At 38.8% G+C, this 23,502-nt stretch overlaps 1 protein-coding gene across 1 annotated transcript in view; it reads left to right on the top strand.

The window, feature by feature from the left end:
- Positions 1-787: 787 nt before the first annotated feature.
- VIRMA (vir like m6A methyltransferase associated) overlaps positions 788-23,502 on the top strand; it is a 51,090-nt gene continuing 28,375 nt past the window's right edge. The window contains exons 1-7 of the mRNA XM_081817132.1: positions 788-1,005; positions 10,286-10,401; positions 14,695-14,781; positions 15,875-15,923; positions 17,859-18,027; positions 20,797-20,919; positions 21,471-21,781. Of these exons, the coding sequence (XP_081673258.1) occupies positions 943-1,005; positions 10,286-10,401; positions 14,695-14,781; positions 15,875-15,923; positions 17,859-18,027; positions 20,797-20,919; positions 21,471-21,781 (918 nt within the window). The 5' untranslated portion in view covers positions 788-942. The remainder of the gene's footprint in view (positions 1,006-10,285; positions 10,402-14,694; positions 14,782-15,874; positions 15,924-17,858; positions 18,028-20,796; positions 20,920-21,470; positions 21,782-23,502) is intronic.

Below are 23,502 nucleotides of genomic sequence, written 5' to 3'. Positions count from 1 at the left end.
GTTAGTAGGTATGCAACTAGTTCATTCTTTTCTACCTGCTATATGCTATTACATTGCATACATATACCACAATTTACTTATTCTTGTTAGTCAATTAACAGATTTTTTGTAACTATTAAGTTTTATCATGAACATTCTTGTATGCGTAGGTATTTCCTGGGGCACATATGCGAGAATTATCCTAGACTCGGGGTAGGCACAGTAAAATTACTAAAGTTATTTTACTAATTCCTAATCGCTCTCCCAAGCACTTGTGCCAGGTTAGACTACAAAATAGCTCCTGTTGCTCCAATGCTCATCAACACTGAGGCAGTGAGACTTTTCACTCTATATTTGTATGTTCATGGCATTTCACGTTATACGAATTCTTCGATTTTATTTCAATTAGTTCTCACAATAAGCCAGTGGGTTAGGCATTATCATTCACATTTGCAGATGAGAAAACAAAAAAAAATCTCTCCGTTTTGAGACAAGTTTTTTTTTTTTCTTTCTTAAAGTGTTACTCTTCAGCCTCGCCTAAGTATCAGCTCTGGAAAGGCTGCTTGCTTGGAAAGTATGTTTCACTGGGCCGGGTGTCCACAGTTGGCGGCGTTCCCTACCCCTCCTCCACCCTCCCCAGAGCCTGCTCGGCACCTCCCCATCCCAAGGCCGTCGTGGCTCAGCAACGCGGTAGAAGGACAGGGTTTGGACCACTGGCGACGCCGTAGCCCCCTCCTTTCCTCCCCTCCGCCCCGCTCTCCGCTCCCGGGGCGCCCTCCGCCGCGCTGGAGAAGGCGGGGTCGGAGGCTTCCAGCAGCACCACTCTTCCGGATAGGCCCAGGCTTGCGGCGCCAGAGCTCTGGTCACCGGAAGTGCTGCGGTCTCTCCCTCTCCTGAGCCGCTGTCGCCGAGGTTGGAGCGCTGCCCCGGAAGTCCTCCCCCTGTCCCCCGCCCGCGGCAAACATGGCGGTAGACTCGGCGATGGAGCTGCTATTTTTAGATACTTTTAAACACCCTAGCGCTGAGGTAAGGTTTCACGACTTGATTCCGACCCTGCTTCTCGACTTGAGGACCCTTACAAAAGGTCATTAGGCGTGCCTCGACTTTTCCCCCTGCCGATTGCCGCTTTAACTCCTCACATACACAGCCCCCTCCCCCCCAGCTTGGGTGTGGGCAACCACGTCTGAGGGAGGGCGGCGGTAGCCCCTTCATTTCCCTGCTTTCCGTTAGTTCCCCTTGTCTTTGGTCGAGTTGGCTGCTCAGCTTGCCTTGCCCCTTTGTTGTGCTGTTGTTCCTGTCAGCTTTGGGCGTTGAGAAGGATCATGGTTCTCAGGTTTACCTCAAGTGGTGTTTGGGAGGGGTCTTGGACAGCTTGAGTTTGACCGTATAGGTGACTGAGCAGGTCACGCAGGCTTCGTGTTTCCTGAATCCCTCCTGCTAGGTCTCCTTCCTTACAGGAGTTGTGCTGCCCAGATGTGACACTCATTCGGTTTAGGAGTGCGGCGTTCGCCAGTTTGCCCTGAAACTTTAATCCTTATCTCTTGGAAAGATTTCACACGGTAGGGCATGAAATACACGGAACCTCCTTTGCGTGGAGAGTACGTGCGAAGAAAGAATTGAGAGAATTGTAATCAAACTGTACAGCGTAGTTGCACTGTCGTCTTTGAGGGGCGAGGGTGGGGGTCTTGTGGAGGAGTCGTCCTGTCATAACTTGAGCGCCCTTGAACGTATGACTGGCCCTGTGATAATTAAATTGAATATAGCTGGCTAACTAAAGGTTCCCGAAAGCTGGCAACAATGAACATTAACGAAGTCCATAGAATAAAACAACCCAGAACTCACATGTCTCTTTCAGTGTAAACTTAATTTAGAGAACTCTTCTTTCCTCGGAGTTAGGGATGATAGTGAGTAGTGGTTGTATCTTAATGCTTTGGCAAAATAAAAAGTTGACAACTTTGGTCTTCTAATTGTTTCAACGAATGGTTTATAGGTGTGTAAAAATCAAAACTTTGGAAACTTCAGCATGTCCTAACAGGCAATGAATGAATTTGTGGTCTCATTTCTTGTGGTTCAGTTAGCTGTGCTTGTTCAACGACGGTACTTCTCTGACTGTACTTCCAGCTGGGCTTTAAAAAACTCATGGATCAGAACAGACCTGTCATGTGTACAGTAAGAGAGAACAATTAAAAATGAAAGAAGCATAGGATAAGTTAGTGGCATTCTAGTTTAGGAAAATCAGCATTCATTCACTTACATATTTAAGAATCTAGTGTTTTTTCATTCATTCTTAGACAAACATTGAGGACCAGGAGAGGATAGGACCAATTTGGGCAGTGATTGTGGGAGGCTTAGTAGAGATCACATTTGAACTGAGCCTTGAAGGAAGGCTAAGGCCTTGTGGGGGATATGGAACATTGAGTTGTTTGTTCCCAAGGAGTTTATAACCAAGTATTGGAGGTTAGGTCCACAAAATTATAATTCAAGTTAGAATGCGATAAGTACGTAAAGAAGCAATGGGAATCCCTTGGGGTTTATCATCTTTCTCTCCCTCTCTCTCTCTTTTTTTTTTATTTTTTATTTTTTTAAAGATTTTATTTATTTGAGAGAGAGAGAGAATGAGAGAGAGCGAGTACATGAGAGGGGGGAGGGTCAGAGGGAGAAGCAGACTCCCCGCTGAGCAGGGAGCCCCATGCGAGACTCAATCCCGGTACTCCAGGATCATGACCTGAGCCGAAGGCAGTCGCTTAACCAACTGAGCCACCCAGGCGCCCTCTTTCTCTCTTTTTTTAAGAAGTAAGCTCTACACCCAATGTGGGGCTGAGATCAAGAGTTGCATGCTCTACCGGCTGAGCCACGCAGGTGCCCCAGGGTTTATCATCTTTATTCCAAAGTGCCGATTTGTGTCTGACATTATTAGGACCCCAGTCAATATTTATTTAGCTTCCTTAGGTGCTATCAATAAAGGCTATGTGATTTCAGGGGAGGGAGAAATGACTCTTCATTTGAGAATATCAGGTAAGACTTCCAGGCAGTTGACATGTGAACTTGGTCTTTGGTAGAAGAAGAAATGTTCCACAGCTGTAGATAAGAAAGCAGGGACTCCTGGAGTAGTCAGTCCTCTGTAGAGAATGCCAAAAATCCTAGTATGAAGCGGCTGCTGAAGGGCAGTTCGAAGCCAGATCATGGAATTCCTTGAATGCTCAGCGAAGGAGTATGGACTTGGGGCGCCTGGGTGGCTCAGTCGTTAAGCGTCTGCTTTCGGCTCAGGTCCTGATCCCAGGGTCCTGGGATTGAGCCCCGCATCATCGGGCTCCCTGCTCCACGGAAGTCTGCTTCTCCCTCTCCCACTCCCCCTGCTTGTGTTCCCTCTCTCGCTGTGTCTCTCTCTGTCAAATAAAGAAATAATTTTTTTTTTTAAAGGAGTATGGACTTTATTTTGTAGGAAGTAGGTAGTTTTTTGAGCAGGCAAATTAATTGACTAGTAAAATACATTAAATCGATTAATTGATCAGTAATACCTAAAATGGTTCAGAAAAATTAGAGGTAGCAAATCAAGAAGAAAAAGTGAGATGTAGTCAAAGTTCCAGGTTACAGGTAGGCAGTAATCATTGCCAGCGTTTATTGAATGCTTATTTTGTGCAAGATGCAGTGATTTGGTAATTTAAATATATTATCTCTAATTACCTTTCAGTAATTTTGAAAGATTCTTATCCCCAATTTATAGGTAAGGAGACTTGAGTGTGAGAGGTTAGGTGACTTTCCTAAAGTGGCATAGCTGGATTAAGGCATTCCAATGCGTATTTCCTGGCTCTAAAGCAGTGCCATACTGTGTCTCAGTGGGACTAAGTAGGAGGGGATAGGCACGAGATAAATTTTGGACATAGAATGGACAGCATGGCAACTGATGTGTGAGGGAGAAAGAGTAGTTAAAAATGATAGAGTTCTAGTTATAGAGACTAGAGAACTGGTGGGACCATTGATAGAAATAGAAAAGTCTGGAATTGGGAGTGTTGGGAACAAGGTAATTTTAGTTTTTGATGTGTTTAGTGGTACACCAGAGAGATTTGCTCAGTAGGAAGTTGGGAATCTGTTTTAACAATTACTTACGAAAAATACTTTCGAAGGTGAGCTACAGTTTAGGAGGGGCAATACAAAGAAGAAAACAAACAACTCCCGGGCGCCTGGGTGGCTCAGTTGGTTAAGCGACTGCCTTCGGCTCAGGTCATGATCCTGGAGTCCCTGGATCGAGTCCCGCATCGGGCTCCCTGCTTGGCAGGGAGTCTGCTTCTCCCTCTGACCCTCCCCTCTCTCATGTGCTCTCTCTCATTCTCTCTCTCTCAAATAAATAAATAAAATCTTTAAAAAAACAAACAAAAAAAACCAAACAACTCCCAAATCCATTGCCCTTGCTTTCAAAGGAGTTTGTAATCTGGCCAAGAAGATACTTATTTACATTTCCCAAGAGGAACACTGAAAGGGGTTTTAGTAGTTCTAAATGAATTACAAATTGTGTTTGTGGTTTTTATGTCACTTTTTAAAAAATAAATAACTTATTTTAGTAAATTTTAATTTCATTATAGAAAAATGAGAAAGTACAGAAAAGCAAAGGCTTTCATAGTCTCGCCTTTCTTAGTCCTAGCTATGATTAACAGCTTTTTAAATTTTTTTTCCACATCCTCTAGTAGATACATATATGCCGAAATGTATACACCATCACCCACATTAGCATACCTATACTGTATTACTGTTTTGTGGTTTCTTTTCTCACCTAACAATGTGTCGTGCATCTTTATAGACCAAGAGTTATGCTTACATAACATTTTAAAAGTATACTTTGTTTTATTTATTTATTTTTATTTTTTTATTTTTAAAGATTTTATTTATTTATTTGACAGAGAGAGACACAGCGAGAGAGAGAACACAAGCAGGGGGAGTGGGAGAGGGAGAAGCAAGCTCCCCGTAGAGCAGGGAGCCCAATGCGGGACTCGATCCCAGGACCCTGGGATCATGACCTGAGCTGAAGGCAGTTGCTTAACCAACTGAGCCACCCAGGCGCCCAGTATACTTTGTTTTAAAACATTATCTTTTATTATAACAAGGTAACACATGTATGAGGTACAAATTCAAAAGGTACAGAAGGGTATACAATAAAAAGTATGTCTTTTTCTTATTCCTGTCCTCTAGCTATCCTGAGTCTTTCCCTAAATATTCTATATAATACCATTTTTTGGGCTGCATAATATTTCTTTAAGTGGTAGTGCTATTATTTATATATCTCTATTTATTTATTTATTTATTTTTTCTTTATTCATTTGGGACAGAGAGATAAAGAGAAAGAGAGCATTAGCAGGGGGAGGTGCAGAGGGAGAGGGAGAAGCAGGCTCTCTGCTGAGCAGGGAGCTGGATGTGGGACTCGATCCCAGGACCCTGGGATCACGACCTGAGCCGAAGGCAGAGGCTTAACCATCTGAGCCACCCAGGCGCCCTATTTATTTATTTTTAAGATTTTATTTATTTATTTGACAGAGACACAGCGAGAGAGGGAACACAAGCGGGGGAGTGGGAGAGGGAAAAGCAGGCTTCCCGCTGAGCAGGGAGCCCGATGCGGGGCTCGATCCCAGGACCCTGGGATCATGACCTGAGCTGAAGGCAGACGCTTAACGACTGAGCCACCCAGGCGCCCCTATTTTTATTTTTTTAAGTAGTTTCTATGCCCAGTGTGGAGCCCAGTGTGGGGCTTGAACTCATGACCCTGAAATCAAGACCTGAGCTGAGGTCAGGAGTCGGATATTTAACTCACTGAGCCACCCAGGCACCCCAGTGCATCTTTAATTATTTATTACTTTCTGGAGTGGAATTGCTGGGTTAAAATACAGTCTTACAAGAGTGATTGATGCTAGAAAATCCTACTTCATTTTATTTTATTTATTTTTTTGGGGGGGTGGGCGTGGAGGGCAGAGGGAAAGGGGTAAAGAGAATATTTATTTATTTATTTATCTATCCATCTATCTATCTATCTATCTATCTATCTATCTATCTGGAGAGGGAGAGAGAGAATCCCAAGTAGGCTCCACACTCAGTGCAGAGCCTGACTTGGGGCTAGGTCCCATGACCCTGAGATCAGGACCTGAGCCGATACCAAGAGTCAGGCACTAAACACACTGAGCCACCCAGGCTCCCCAGTCCAAAGAAACCACTTTGGAACATATCTGAATAAAAGTGATAATGGAAGTGGTAGAAATAGATGAGATAGCCTTAGCTTACCTTTAAGGAGAGTATAAAAAGAGAAGAGAAAATATTTTCAGGGACAGAAGAGTGACGTGGGGGAGACAGCTATGCTTTGACACACAGGAACTCTTTCTGAAGGTAAATGTGGGTCAGAGTCCTGGAATTTGACCAATTTATTCTTCACATTCCTATTACCTCCATAGTCATAAATCTCTCTTGATTTCCCATTGCCAACCTGTGTTCTTAGGTTTATGTACTCCTCTAGGTATCTTTTTTTAATTTAATTTAATTTTTTAAAGATTTTATTTATTTGTCAGAGAGGGAGAGAGAGAGAGAGCACAAGCAGGGGGAGCGGCAGGCAGAGGGAGAAGCAGGCTCCCCGCTGAGCAAGGAGCCCTGATGTGGGACTCGATCCTAGTACCCTGGGATCATGACCTGAGCTGAAGGCAGACTGAGCCACTGTGGTGTCCTGATATCTTTTTTTTTTTTTTTTTAAGATTTTATTTATTTGAGAGAGAGCGAGCACGCACATGAGCTGGGGGAGGGGCAGAGGGAGAAGAAGAGGGAGAAGCAGACTCTCTGCTGATCTGGGAGCCCGATGTGGGGTTCGATGTGAGGCTCAATCCCAGAACCGTGAGATCATGACCTGAGCCGAAGTCAGGCACTTAACCAACTGAACCACACAGGTGCCCCTGTACTCCTCGAGATATCTTAAGCCCCTACTTCACTGTAATATTTTTAACTTTCTGAAAACAATTCAGTCAGCTTTTATTAAGCACTTATTAAAAGTCATTCATTAAATGAATATGCTAGGCACTATGAATGTAACAGTAAACTGAGACTTGGTTCTTGTCTTCTTGAAATACCACTCCAATGGGAGAGAGAAAAGAAGCGATTACAATTTAGTTTGATATGAGGCTTTTGATTCACCGGGAGAGGCACCTATTTAGACTTGCTCTGGCACAGCTTTCAAGAGAAAGTTGACCTTTAAAAGGAGGTGGGACAGAGGAGTGTGGGAGCAGATATATTAGCATGAAGGTGAGAAAGAGCATGGTATGTTGGGGCTATAAATTTGGAGTGATAAGAAGAGACCGTATTTGTTTATTAGACAAGGAATTTGGCCTGGGGACATTAAGGAACAGGGGAGTGATACATTTACCTTCTAGAAGGACCACACTGCAATAGGAGAATGGGTTGGACGGGGGAGCAAGAAAGAAGCACAAAACCAGTAAGGATCTTATTGTTGTAATCCAGATTAGTGTGCATGGTGTCTAGAACTAGAGAAGTGACAGCAATAATGGAGAGAAATACACAGCTTTTTTTTTAAAGATTTTATTTATTTGAGAGAGAGAGCACAAGCGGGAGGCGGGGAGGGGCATATGGAGAGGGAGGAGCAGACTCCATGCCTGAGCAGGGAGCACGATGTGGGGCTTGATCCCATGACCTGAGCCGAAGGCAGACGCTTAACCCACTGAGCCACCCAGCCACCCTGAAATACACAGGTTTTTCAAGATTATTTATTTGAGAGAGAGAGCAGTGTGTTTGAGAACGCGAGTGAGGGGGGTAGGGGCAGAAGGAGAGGGAGAAGCAGGCTCTCTGCTGAGTGGGGAGCCTGATGCAGGACTTGATCCCAAGACCCTTGGGATCATGACCTGAGCCGAAGGCAGATGCTCAACCGAATGAGCCACCCAAGTGCCCCGAGAAATACACAGATTTGAGAGCTATTTAGAGGTTTAATCAATAGGACTTGATGTTTAAATGAATGATACAGGTGAAAGAATGAGGAAGAAGCAAAGGGTGATAATGGTTTCTCTCTTGGCCATCGTGTGGATGGTGTTATTATTACTGATACAGAAGATTTCAGTTTTGGCTTGTTGAGTTTGTGGTGCCAAAAGGACACTGAAGTGGAGGTGTCTGGTTGGCAGTTGGTTATAGTGGTCTGGGGCTTGGGAGAGAGGTCCTAAATGGTGATTTAGATTTGGAGTTGACCCATGGCAGTGGATAAAAATTTTATTTCTTGGGGCGCCTGGGTGGCTCAGTTGGTTAAGTGTCTGCCTTCGGCTCAGGTCGTGATCTCAGGTTCCTGGGATCGAGCCCTGTGTCGGGTTCCCTGTTCAGCAGGGAGTCTGCATCTCCCTCTCCCTGCTGCACCCCGCCCCCCGCCACCGCTTGTGCTCTCTCTCTGTCAAATAAATAAAATCTTAAAATTTTTTCTTGTAATTTTATTGATTGTGTTTAGCTACTCTGTCCTACTTCCCTCTCTCCCCCATTTTGCCCTCTAGCCATGGTGAACTATGCTTACAGTTTCTTGAACCTTCCAAGGTCTTGTTTGCATTCCTTATGTGCATGCTTCTCCCTTTGCTTGGGAAGTTGTTTCCTCTCCTCCTTTTCCATGAATTCTTGTTTTCCTTTAAGACTTACTTAGCTCAGGTGCTACTTCTTTTGGGAAATCTTTCCTGATACTCCTCTTTTCCTCCCCACAATTTTTTGCCCACAACCTGAGTTAGGTAAGTACCCCTTTGACTTTGTACAGTATCCTGTGTGAGTCTGTATCATAGCAATATGTCTACCACAGCAGATGGTCTCTTCCTTAATGGCTGAAATCATGTCTTTGTCTTGGTGTCCTTGGGACCTGGCATTCCTTGGAACATAATAGACATTTAATAAATGTTTAGAAATAAACATTGAATAAAAGGGGTAGCAACTTATGCAGAAACTCTTCTACTTACAAACAAAATAGATTTTGAAAGGCTGTTCATAAAACCTTAAGTTCATTTTTTTTTTTTTTTAGGTCCACAGCAATTACACACTAACTACTGATACTAATAATAAATCAGTATAGGGCAGGGTAGAGGAAGATACAATTAATGAACTTTGTTCTAAGTTTCCTTTGTACATATATTTTTTAAAGATCTTATTTATTTGTCAGAGAGAGAGAGAGCGAGAGCGAGAGAGTGCTCAAGCAGGGGGAAAAGCAGGCTCTCTGCTGAGCAAGGAGCCTGATGTGGGACTTGATCTTGGGACCCTGGGATCATGACCAGAGCCGAAAGCAACCGCTTAACCAACTGCCACCCAGGTATCCCTCCTTTGTATGTACTAATGAGAATTTATAACATGTAAGCAAGGGAGCTTCTATATAGTACAGTTTAAGTAGAGAAGTTCCTTACAGGGGCACCTGGGTGGCTCAGTCGGTTAAGTGTCCAACTCTTGGTTTCAGCTCAGGTCATGATCACAGAGTCATGAGATCAAGCCCCACGTTGCTCTGTGCTCAGCACGGAGTCTGTTTGAGATTCTCCCTCTCCCTCTGCTCCTCCCCTCACTTATGCATGTGCGCGCTCTCTCTCAAATAAATAAATAAATAAAATCCTTAAAAAAAGAAGTTCCTTACAGGAAGGAAACATAGCACCAAAGTTTGAGACAAAATGCTAATTTCTTTTGTGTAAGTCTATTATAGTATTTGTGGAATATCTACAGTATATTTGTAATAATTAGGATACAAGTTCAGCTGCTGTCACAAAAGTCATAGATCCTTAGTCTCTTCTCTATAATTCAGAAAGTCAAAAATGGCAGAAAAATTCATTTGGCTATGCAATCTGATTTGAACTGACATGGTAGTTATAATCTTTATTTAGTGTGAATGTTTATACATGTAGTTGCAGAAATAATGTTTTGATTACAAGGTACTGCCCCAGAAGCAGCAGGTGTTAAGCAATACGCAGTATTTGTATTATATTACCTTTCTAAAAACACAGTAAGTTAGTATTGTGAAAGGCATCTTTCACAGTAAGGGATTGTGGGTCTGTATTGGCCTAAGCAGAACATCAGCAGAGAGGCAAATATGCTGCAGAAAATGTTAATACACACATGGAGAGATTTAATTAGTACATTTTATCACCAGCTATTTTCAAAACAATGATTTCTACAGTATTATAAATAATATAATAACACTGTTTTAATGATACGGAGTTTAAGAAAATTTGTGACATTCTGAAAGAAAGAAATTGAAGATGAATAAATTTTGAATAGACAAAGTATTTTGCTTACAGTATGTCCTTCTCCTTCCCTTTTTTTTTTAAAGCAAAGTTCTCATATAGATGTAGTTCGTTTTCCATGTGTGGTTTATATCAATGAAGTCCGAGTCATACCCCCAGGAGTAAGAGCCCATAGCAGCCTGCCAGATAATAGAGCATACGGGTAAGTCAGCTTTCTTTTTAAAAGTGTTTGTGACCAAAGATTGTCCTAGACATACTCTTAAATATAAAAATTTAGGGTAATCTTTTGGAAGTAAAAACAAAAAAACAAAAATCCTAAAACTTTATTCAGTTATGGTTATGTTATGTTGCATTGTAATTGACTATAGGCTTTCTATATAATCCATGTATCATAAATCTGAAAAGAGCAATTTTTTGATCTAAGTACTAGATGAAATTTTTTTCTTCATTTATTTTTTAATTGGTGAAATAGGTTTATATTTTCTAAAATATTCTGGGGTGGCACAATCTAGTAGATGAAGGCTCTTTTTTTTTTTTTTTTTTAAAGATTTTATTTATTTATTTGAGAGAGAATGAGAGAGAGAGAGCATGAGAGGGGGGAGGGTCAGAGGGAGAAGCAGGCTCCCCGCTGAGCAGGGAGCCCGATGCGGGACTCGATCCAGGGACTCCAGGATCATGACCTGAGCCGAAGGCAGTCGCTTAACCAACTGAGCCACCCAGGTGCCCGAAGGCTCTTTTTTTTAAGATGAATTATTTTTAACCTGTTTTTTTCCTTGAAAATAAATAAGAATTAGTCTGAATATTTAGAAAAATATCTTTTATATTATTTTATAATACCAGTTTTCTGACTTAGTGATCTTCTTAGCCTGATACATGTGTCTTTTTTTATAAATTTTAGTTTCACATTATCCTTTAGTTGTAATTAGCAAATAGTTGTTTGATGCTTTCTCTTTCTTAGGCTCTGTGGGAATAAGCAAAATGTAAGACATGGTCTCTGATGTGGTGTTGATAACTTTAACAGCTGACCTAAAACAGGAATTTGATCTTTGTTGTAACATGAATAATCATTATCATCTTATTTTAATTACATGAATTAGAAGTATAAGCCAAATTTTGGTTGTGGAAGCATGAATATAATACATTTATTTATGTGAGTTTTTAGCTTACAGTCTCAATACCACATTTCATTATGTGCATGCTGTGATGGCTTAATTTCTGTTACTTGTAAGAGTTAAACCAGCTACTTAGTAGTCAATGTTACGGTACAGATTCAAAGTTAAGGGCTCATTTCTTCATAATTATGAAATGTAGTTGGTTATTTGTAGAAATAGATATAAAATCTTCAAAGGTTTTCAAGTCATTCAAAAGTAAAACAAACACAAAACAATAAGAATGTTTAATGACTATAATGAGAAATCATAATTTACTTCATATCTTTTTTCCATGTTTAAGGAAATTAAAACATGTTTTACTATAATTTCTTCCTATTTTTTCCTTTAAAGGAGATGTGTGTAGAATGGGAAAGATCAAAGAATGATAGAGTATCTAACAGTCTTCTGTAATTGTACTGCTTTTGGTCAAGGAAGGTCTGTTATCTATTGCTACATAACAGATTACAGCAAAATTAGCAGCCTAAAACAGTAAATATTTATTATTTCACACTATTTCTGAGGGTCAGGAAACCAGAAGTGGCTTAGTTGGCTCAAGTTCTCCCATGATGTTATAATCAAGATACAGGCCAGGGCTGTAGTCTCAGATTTGACTGGGGCTGGAGAATTTGCTTAGAAGCTCACTCACATGGCTCTTGTCAGGAGACTTCAGTTCCTTGCCAGGAGACCCTCTCTATGGGGCTGCTCATGTCAAAACATGGGTTCCTACAGAGCCAGTGATCCAAGAGTGAGAGAGCATGCTTATAACTTAATATCAGAAATGGCATACTGTCATTTTTACCATATTCTGTTGATTACGTATTCTGCTGGTACAGTGTGGGAGGGAACTACACAAAGGTGTCAGAAATGAGGGGTCTTTGGGGGGCTATCTTGGACATTGGCTGGCACAGCAGGCAAAATGGATTTCTGTCATTGGCTGCAACTGGTAGGAGTATTGTTACATATTCTATCCTCTTATCTCTCTTACCTGTTTCTTAGCTGGGGGTGAATGGCAGTTCATGTTTTAATAATTCCAAATATGAAATTATCAGGAACAACTTTATATGTGATTAATATGTTGTAGAACAGTAAAATGAAGTATTAATACAGTCATGCAAATGTAAGATGTTGGGAAGTAATGTTAGAGATCAAGTAATGTTTGTGCAGCATACTTTACAGTAGTGTTTTTTCTCATTATAAAACTCAGAAATGTATAGGTAAAATTAAAATGCCTTTAATTCCTCCATCCTGAGAAAATCCTTACATTTGATGCTTGTGTTATTTAATGTTTATGTGTGTTTGTATATTTTGTTATTTTTTGTAAATGTGGTATCTTGCGTGAGGTTAGGTTTGGGTCAACAAGTTTTAAGATGAAAGTATAGTGCAGTCAAATTATCATTGATTCTTTATTTTATTTTTATTTTTAAAAAAGATTTTCTTTATTTGTTAGAGAGAGAGAGAGCACAAGCAGGGAGAAAGGCAGGCAGAGAGAGAAGCAGGCTCCTTGTTGAGCAAGGAGCCTGATGCGGGACTCGATTTCAAGACCCTGGAATCATGACCTGAGCTGAAGGCAGATGATTAACCGAATGAGCCACCCAGGCATCTCACCATTGATTTTTTAAATCACTTTTCAGTGACTAGCACCTGAGTCTTTGGGGCCTCAAAAGTCAAGAATTTGCATTTGAGCCCTTTTCCCTTTCCTTGAGGTATTGAAGGCCAGGGTCTGGTTTGAAGAAGGATGGGAGGGAAAGACTAGAGATGTTGAGCACATAAATAGTTGAATTTGGGTAAGGTAAAGGTATGCTACTCTGACCCAACTATATACTAATTTTGTGTATTTCTTTATTTTACTTAACATTGTATCAGGACTACTTTCACATCATTAAGTATTATTTGAAAATATGATTTCTAGTGGTTGCATAATCTAAATGAATGACTGTACAGTAGTCCCCCCTTATCCACCGTTTCACTTTCCGGGTTTCAGTTACCTGCGGTCAACCGCAGTCTAGAAGCAGATGATCCTCCTTCTGACAGATCGTCAGAAGGTCAGTAGTAGCCCAACGCTAAGTCACAATGCCTGTGTCACTCACCTCACTTCATCTCATCACATAGACATTTTATCATCTCATATCACAAGAAGAAGAGTGAGTTCAGCACAATATTTTGAGAGAGACCACATTCATATAACTTTTATTATGGTATATTATAATTGTTATATTTTATTCTTAGTTGTTAATCTCTTACTGTGCCTAATTATAAATTGTAGGTATATATATATAAGAAAAAATGTAGTATATATAGGGTTCAGTACAATCCATGGTTTCAGGCATCCATTGGGGTCTTGGAACGTATCCCCTGTGGATAACGGGGTACTACTGTACTGTAAGTTATTTGGCTAGTTTCCTATGTGGGGATCATAAGGTGTTTTTTATTTTTCAAATTACAAGTGAGAGTATGGTGAGCATCCTCTTGAAAAAATCTTTGTATAACTGTTTCCATAGAAACGCTTCTTAGAAAAAAGTATTTCTGGATCAGATGGTGTGAACATTTTCTCATTCTCCTGAATTTTATTGCCATATTGCTTTTCAGAACGATTGCACCTGCTTTTACTTCAATCTGTGCATGAGGGAACCTGTTTGATATACTCGGGGCATTACACTTTCTCCATTTGGATTTTTTGTAAATAATAAAATATGTGGTATTTAAAATCAAGGTTTTCAGTTGAGTCTAAGGAATTTCAGCCAAGGGTGAAATATATATCAAGTAAGATTTCATTCTAACACAAATTAAATAGGCTTTACTCTTAACTATATAAATCTAAAAAAGAATCAAAATATTTATGCAGATTGTTGCTATACAAATAGGGATTTAGGCTTTAAGTCACAATTTAGGGCTCTGATGCTATAATCTTGTATTAATGTTGGTTAGGTTGAAATCAAATTGTAATTATATAACTTGAAGTTAGTTAACTCCTCATTCTTTATGCTAATGGAAGGGAATCATGCTATAAAGAATTATAAAATTACATGTCACAATTAATTAGCATTTGCTTTTATAATACATTAAAATTTAAAAATATTTACGTGTGTTAGTATGGTCCAAGTAGCAGGCTAAAGATACTTGATTATTAAAATTTCACTTTCAGTAATACTTAAAGTGAAGTTGCCTGCTTGAAAATTGGATATGAATAAAATTATGGAAAATATTACAATTAACTATATATTTTTATTTAAATCTTAAGATATAATTCTAGAATTGCTTTTAAATTTGTACTTATTTTGTCTTTTGTTTTAATTTAGGAACTGATTATTACAAAGGCTGACGTTTCAACTTTGTTTCATTCACAGGGAGACCTCTCCGCACACATTTCAATTAGACTTATTCTTTAACAATGTAAGCAAACCAAGTGCCCCAGTTTTCGATAGGTTGGGAAGGTATGTACCTACTAGGTAATTTCACCAGAAACTCAGGAATTAGTAGGCAAACCTTTTTATTCTTTAGATAGAAGGAAAGGATTTATTTGACCAGTTGGCATTATTAAAGAAATATCAAGCTCCTAAGAAGATGCTGAGTTTCTTTATAAAATAAAATTTTAAATGTATGAAACATTAGCCATCTTTTGTTTGCTTTTTATTGGTGTATACATTTCTTATACATATCAAATGATTTGATAATAACCTAATTTGGAAAAGATTGCTTTTTAATTTCTTTAAAAGAACTGTGTAAACACATTGAGAGCTAATAATTTGTGTCTTTTACATCACACTGCTACATAATTTAAAATTCCATGGTCATATTTTGTAAAGTGAGAATTTTGTTAATAGAAACCCCCATGTTGGATTATCTAATACGTGCTTGGTATTATTAAAACTAGTTGTTTTGATATTTGCAAAATAATTGACCATTAAATGAGTACTTAGAACTCATTTATAAAATAAAAAATTTAAAGGTGGCTTAAAAATGGAAAAATTTCTATCCCTGTCCAGGAATTAACAGTTTTTTAGATTTAATTATTATTTAATTGATCCTTCTTTCAGTTATTATTAACTTATATTGATAATTTAACTTAAAAAAAAAATGAAGGGAACCTAAATAATCGGAAGCAGCTAATTTTTAATATTATAGAATGTTTTTCTTATGTTAATACCTACTTGATAAAAATAGGTACTTTTCTCTGTTTCGTCCCATTATACATTTTTGGAAGGCTATAATGCAATGGTTCTCTACTTCGGCTGTATATTGCGATTACCTGGGATGCATTTTTTTTTTTTTTTTTTTAAAGCTGGGATGCTTTAAAAAAAAATACTGATACCTATGCCCATCCCAGACCAGTTAAATCAGAATCTCTGGGGAGTTTGTTTTACACTTGATAACTTTTTGGGAGGAGTAAATTAAAACTAAACTTTGTGGTTTATTAAAATAATCTAGCATTTGGTTTTATTAAAACATAAACATTTAGAAAGTCTTCTTCATGAACTGTGATGTTCAGTGTTTGAGCCTATATATTTATTCCTACTCTTTTGGCAGCCTGGAATATGATGAGAACACTTCTATCATCTTTAGACCCAACTCAAAGGTAATTGCAGAAGTCAGTTTTCATCTTGTTCCTACTGTTTGTTTTCACTTTAAAGTTTTGATCTAAATAAACCAGTGATGCAGAATATCAGCCTATTTGGTTCTAGTGCTGCAGGATAACATCATTTCTTGTCTGATTCCTCTTGTGTCTAGAAGCTATTTTAAAATGGAGCAAAGACAATGTAATGTCATTGTCTACCCATAAAGCTCTTTCTTCCTCTAATTCTAATGTGAGTCAGGAAGAGGCCAGCATTTGTGCTTTCCCTTCTTTTCTTTAGGTGAGCAAGTTCAGAAGATGACAGGAAGGTAAATTGTTATTAGACACCACTGTGGCTTAGGTTTCTTAACAAATACATATTTTATATCTCTTCCTTTTCATATCAAAAGTATGCCTTATTTCTTGATATACAAAATGCCATTCTGGAAGCATTTGGAAGAGCTAAATCATGGACAATCAGAAATGTAAAAATCACTGTGATCTAATATGGGACTATTTAGTCTATTTGTTTTTTTGGTGGGGAGGTGGGTATTTAATCCTCTACATTCTGTTTAGACTAAAAATTATCTTCCTTATCTCTTTATTTGTCTTCCAGTGGGGCTTCTGTTTAAAATCTGTTGATCCCTGGACATAGTCTTTGAGCCTTTCTTCTGGCCCCTAGTTTCCCCTTACTGGAGTTTGCTAGAGTTAGCAAGGAAAATAATAATTTCTTTCTTCCTTATCATGCCTTTAGAAGGGGCTCTATTACTACTTATTACTTCATCTTTACTCAACATGGTAGAGTGGAAAGAACTCAGAAGTCAGGAGCTTTGGTTTCTAGTTCAGGTTCTTCTACTGACACTCTGATTTTCTTACCTGTGGAGGATACTCACTCTGGCTACCTCTCATAGTTATTCTGAAAATACAGCAATTAATGTAGATAAGTATTGAAAAACAAAAGAAAATATTGAGGATTGATGGCATTGATAAAGTCTTTGATCTTTTTAGGAGAAAGTTTCTTTGCAAAAACACTTTAATACTTCTGGTTACCCTTAGTTGTTTTTTTTTTTTTTTAAGATTTTATTTATTTGGCAGAGAGAGATACAGCGAGAGAGGGAACACAAGCAGGGCGAGTGGGAGAGGGAGAAGCAGGCTCCCCACCGAGCAGGAAGCCCGATGCGGGGCTCGATCCCAGGACCCTGGGATCATGACCTGAGCCGAAGGCAGACGCTTAACTGACTGAGCCACCCAGGTGCCCCTTACCCTTAGTTTTTAAGTACAGTGCGGGTATATAAAATATATCTGCGCGCACCTGGGTGGCTCAGTTGGTTAAGCGACTGCCTTCAGCTCAGGTCATGATCCTGGAGTCCCGGGATCAAGTCCCACATCGGGCTCCCTGCTCAGCGGGGAGTCTGCTTCTCCCTCTGACCCTCCCCCCTCTCATGCTCTCTTTCTCTATCTCATTCTCTCTCAAATAAATAAATAAAATCTTTAAAAATATATATATATATATATATCTGCATGTATGAGTTGAGCATGTAAAAAGAATGCTATACAATTTTGTGGACTTTATAATTCTTCAGACTGGGCACAGTTTGTGCTTTTGTGCACTTCCATGACCTATTTAACTATTGGGGCTTAATTTATTAATTGGCAGTAACTCCCACTTAATTTTGTTCTCATTTCTATTCTCTTGATTGGGAATCTGGTTATGCTTTTTGAACAGAGTTGACATAAGGTATCAGACAGGGGAGATGTAGTCTTGAGACAGGTTTAGGTATGGCAATTCTGGAGGGCCATATAAAAGCTATGCCTCTGGGTAAATTTCCACCAGTATTGACCTTTGCAGTTTCAGCATACTTTTAAAGACTTCAGTTTAACCACAAAGTAATTTGATATCAGTTTACTTTTGGCATATTAAAACATTAACTTGAAAGATATTTTCCCCCAACAAATTAGGTGAATACTGATGGTTTGGTGTTAAGAGGCTGGTACAATTGTCTGACACTGGCAATATATGGATCAGTGGATAGAGTGATAAGTCATGACAGAGACTCTCCACCTCCACCACCACCACCTCCACCTCCTCCTCAGCCACAGCCAAGTTTGAAAAGGAATCCAAAACATGGTGAGAATTTTAAATTTGTCTTTGTCAGTGACACTTATGTTTATTATAGTAGGAAAAGGTAATTCAAAAGCTCTTTCACCCTTTGAACCTTTCTTAAAACTTGAGAAGATATCAGTCAGTCTCCCAATTCTTTCCTATAGGAGTTTCTTTTTATGTTGAAGTGGTTATATTTTATTTTCTTCCTCTATTTTCCTAGAATGCTGTTTGAATTGACCTGAGGTTTTTTAATTTAAAATATGTAAATGTAATCCAGTGGTTACTCATGGTTTAATATCAAAAGTATCTCCAAAGGAATTGAGGAATAGGCAGTAAGTTTGGTATATATTCTTAGAATACTCATATTAATTTTTTTTTTTTCAGGAGTGCATTTCAGATTTGGTTAGATGTCTAAATGCAGATTTTTCCCCATTTTTGAGAACCTTTTGCTCATTAACTGGAGACAAGAAAAATAAGAACTCTATTAAATTTCAGTGGCTTTCCTTCTATAAGGCAGGCAGCTGGAGTCCTGTTTCCCAGGATCTCTTCTCCTTATTCCAGTATTATTCACTGTAAGCTGTTGAAATAAGGAGATTCAGGAATACATTTTGAAATTATAATTGAGGTCACTAGGGAAAAGTCTTTTGCTTTACAGTGAACATTTAATGAGCCAATACAATGACCTCCTCTTAAGCATGATATAATAGTGTGATGTGAACTCTTTGTCTCTCATAGTCACACACTGTATTTTCGTCTCTTCTTTTTTAAAGATTTATTTATTTATTTTACAGAGGGGAGGGGGCAGAGAGAGAGGGAGAAAGAATCTTTTTTTTAAATTTAAATTCAGCTAATTAACATATAACGTATTATTGGTTTCTGAGGTAGAGGTCAGTGATTCATCAGTCTTATATAATGCCCAGTGTTCATTGCATCACGTGCCCTCCTTAATGTCTGTCACCCAGTTACCCCATTCCCTTACCTCTCTCCCCTCCAGCAACCCTCAGTTTGTTCCCTATGATAAGAGTCTCTTATGGTTTGTCTCAGAGGGAGAAAGACTCTTAAGCAGACTCTGCCCCGAGCATGGAGCCCCATGTAGGGCTCGATCCCATGACCCTGAGATTAGGACCTGAGCCCAAACTGAGTCAGATGCTCAACTGACTTCGCCACCCAGGCACCCCTTTCATCTCTTTTCTTAAATCTTACCTGTTCAGTAAAGTTAATCTTTCACTTTTCTTTTTTAAAGACTTACCACTTATTTGAGAGAGAGAGAGAGTGAAAGCACGGGGTGGGGGATGGGGTGGGGACAGGGGCAAAGGGAGAGGGAGAGAGAATCCCGAGCAAACTCCCTGCTGAGCATGTGGTATGTTCTCACGACCCATAAGATCATGACCTGAGTGGAAACCAATCGACTGAGCCACCCAGATGCCCCATCACTTTTCTTTTTCTTTTAATCCTTCAGTTTTCTGTGCTCATTTGTCTTTCTTTTTTTTCCTGACTTTGAACTCCTTGTGGACTGAGAGTATGTTTTACTTGCATTTGTGTTTCTAGCCTTATCATATCACATCTAGTCTTAATCACAGTGCCTAATATACATAGTGGCTACTCAGAATTTTTGTTTAATTTACTGACTTGTTTTAAAATTGACACTTGTGCTCATACATTTTCTGTATATGAATGTATGTATGTTTTTAGTTTTTTTTTTTAAGATTATATTTTATTTATTTGACAGAGAGAGAGAACGCGAGAGAGGGAACACAAGCAGTGGGAGTGGGAGAGGGAGAAGCAGGCTTCCCACTGAGCAGGGAGCCCGATGCAGGGGTTTGACTCCAGTACCCTGGGATCATGACCTGAGCTGTAGGCAGACGCTTAAAGACTGAGCCGCCCAGGCGCCCCTGTTTTTGTTTTTTATTCTGAAATGATTATAGATCCATAAGAGGTTGCGAAGAACTGCATGAGGAAGTCCTGTGCACTCTTTCCCCAGGTTCCGCCACTGATAACCGCTTTTACAACTGTAGAACAATATCAAAACAAAATTTTCTATAAAGCTTGTTCAGATTTCACCAATTGTACATGCACTTTGTGTGTGTGTGTGTGTGTGTGTGTATGTGTAGCTGTATGCAGCTTTATGTTATGTATAGCTTTTCATAACCACCACTACAGTCAAGATACTTGATTGTACCATCAAGTTATTCTGGTATTATTCTTTAATAGCTACACGCATGCCACCCATCCCTAACCTTTGGCAGCCACTAATCTGTTCTCCAACTCTATAATTATATTACTTCATGAATATTACATAAATGGAATCATGCAGTAGGTATCTTTTTGAGATTGGCCTTTTCCAATCAGCATAAATTCTTTGAAGTTCATCCACTTTGTTGTGTGTATCAATAGTTCATTCTTTTTAATTGCTGGATAATATTACATTAGTATGGATATATCATAGTTTATTTAGCTGTTCAACCACTGAAGGACACTTAAGTAGTTTCCAGTTTTTGACTTTTGCAAATAAGGCTGTTATGAACAGCTTTTTGTGTACATCTTTCTAAGGAAAGTAAGTCTTCATTTCTCTGGGATAATGCCCAAGAGTATATTTTAGTATGTGGGAAGTCAGAAATTCTAACTTTTGTAATATAAATTAATCAGTAAAATTTGTTAGATGTTGGGAAGGAAGAGTTTATCAATAAATTCTGAAGATGAAAAACTCAAATGATTAACAGCATTTTTGTCATGCATTCATTTCACTTTATTTTAATAATTTGAAAGTTCTTTTTCTGTCTCTACTAAAACTAGCTGATGGGGAGAAAGAAGATCAATTTAATGGAAGCCCTCCAAGACCACAGCCAAGGGGACCAAGAACTCCTCCAGGACCACCTCCACCTGATGATGATGAAGATGATCCCATACCTTTGCCAGGTATGAATAAAATCGGTCCCCCTCACCTTGATTAATGTTATAGTGCTTTTTGATTAAAGGAAGAAAAGTAGATGTAGGTAATCGATCTTAATGAATGCCCGCTACCCTTTTCCTGTGCAGTATTTCCTTTTGTTTTTCTGTTGGCAGGTGAACTTGTTTAAAAAAAAAAATCAGTTCATTCATTTGAAACTGTACCAACATTGCTTTGAAAATAAGGTGTTGTAGTGTTATATACAGAAGAGTACTAGTTAAAAATAAGCAGTATGTATTGGAAGAGATAATAACCTGTGTACTTAATAGCTGAAAAGAAAAGGATTAGTTTCTGGTGTTAGAAGATAAAATAGTGTACTTTATTAATTCTCACTGTATAAAATTATGCAGTACATACTCCTAATATTTTTAAAAGCAGACAATTCTACCACTTTTTTTAAAAGGGTATTTATGAGCTAAATCATCCAAAATGGCATTAAGTAGCTACAGTATTCCAGTCCTGCTACCTTATGTTATTTAAACCATTAAAATACTCTGTCTCTTAAATCTCAATTTTTCAGTGTCTGGTGATAAGGAAGAGGATGCTTCTCATAGAGAAGATTACTTTGAACCCATTTCTCCTGATCGGAATTCTGTTCCCCAGGAAGGGCAGTATTCTGATGAAGGAGAAGTAGAAGAAGAACAGCAAGAAGAAGGAGAAGATGATGAAGATGATGTGGATGTAGAGGAAGAAGAAGATGAAGATGAGGATGATCGCCATACAGTAGACAGTATCCCTGAGGAAGAAGAAGAAGATGAAGAGGAAGAAGGTGAAGAGGATGAAGAAGGTGAAGGTGTGTTATATTTATTAGGACTTTTTGGTTTTAAGTACTAGGAACTAACTTGATGTAGCTTTGAGCGATGCAAGAGAATTTAGAGCAAAGATAAATGGCTTTCAGGAAACTCAAGGGATAGAATGTAGCTGGGCCTCAAGACTTGACTAGAACTGGGATTCCATTTTTTGTTTGCTTTATGTTTTTACTTTATTTTCTCTCTGTCAGCTAGCTAACTATTGTTTCTCTGTTCACCCCACAGGTTTAATCTCCTCTTTTAACCAACCAGCCTAAACTACCTGGCTGTTTCTCTCAGTCTTATTTGCATTTTCTTGGGAGAAAGATTGTTTGGCTTGCTAAAATATCAGTTGCCCCTTGGTACCATCAGTTTTGGCCAGGGAAGCAAGATCATGTAGCAAATACCCGATGATTAGAGATTTGACAGGCTGTTTTCAGAGTAAGGAGTGGTGTTGCAAGCTGGATGGAATTCCTAAAGATGTCTGCCACCTAGATATTTTAGCAAAATGCTACGTTTTTAGAAATTCAGGGGAAAAGAATCTCAACTATACAGGGTTATATGACAGCATGATGCAGTCCTTTGATTAGGCTTTATTTTTCCTTTGAAAGTAAAAAGTAATTGACTCTTAATTTGTCCAAGAAACAGCACGTAATGTTAAAGCATTTATGTAAAATGACAGATAAACTGCCTTGTTTTTTCCTAAACTAGTGAAGGTGAAGATGATTCTACATGAAAGTAGATTTTGGTATCACAGGGGCCCTTTTACAGAATAGAAATAGGTTATTGAGAGATACTTTTTTAGCTTCCCCTACTCCCTGATTAGCAAATAATCCTTTTTATATTTTATTGTATTTGACTGACAAATAGTAGTTAGATTTCAGGCAGGCTGTTTTCTTAATCATTTTTGTAGAAAAGGTGAGAGAAAGAGGCTGGTTAATTTGGTTTTTAATAGAAGATAATCTGGCTTATCCCAGAGTCATGCCTCTGTAAGCCCTTATCGTTTCAGATATGATGAGTATATGGCTAAGACTAACGTGTTTTTACCAAAGAATGTCAAAAGATGGCTGATGCTGGAGGAATACTCTAGAAACATTTCCTTTTCTTACATAGACTGTTATTACTCATGCCAATTTTCCCACAGCCGGGCAATAGCAGTTGTTAAAAAGTAAAACCAGGTTTTCTCTCTATAATCTTATTTTTTTTTAATTAGAGGAGAAAGTTGCATATGTATAATGATAAGCTTTGTTTTGGCCCAGCTGAGCATTTTAAGTGAACAACTTTTCCATAAAAATGAAATACCTAGGAAACTGTGTGATAGGTAAATGAAGAGAAATAAAAATTCACGAATACGAAAATAATGTTAAGAAAGAACTTAAGGGGCGCCTGGGTGGCTCAGTCGTTAAGTGTCTGCCTTTAGCTCAGGTCATGATCCCAGAGTCCTGGGATCGAGCCCCACATCTGGCTCCTGCTTCGCGGGAAGCCTGCTTCTCCCTCTCCCTCTGCCCCTGCTTGTGTTCCCTCTCTTGCTGTGTCTCTCTCTGTCAAATAAATAAAATCTTTAAAAAAAAAAAAAAAGAACTTAAAATGTTTTCAATGAAAATATTTGTTTTAGTTTTGTGATTATGGCATTATTAGTTAAATTTAATAATCTTTCCCATCATTTTTTTTTCCTTTTTTTTTTCCATCTTAAAAATACTTAAAAATGCTCTCTCATGAGGGCAAGGTTAACTTCTTCCCTTTTGAGAGAGGTTTTTTTTTTTT

This window comes from Leptonychotes weddellii, chromosome 4 (genome assembly GCF_054177405.1).
Source record: "Leptonychotes weddellii isolate Sample4059 chromosome 4, ASM5417740v2, whole genome shotgun sequence".
Lineage (NCBI taxonomy): Eukaryota > Metazoa > Chordata > Mammalia > Carnivora > Phocidae > Leptonychotes > Leptonychotes weddellii.
The sequence above is the reverse complement of the archived record's forward strand: the minus strand, read 5'-3'. Positions and strand labels throughout refer to the sequence as shown.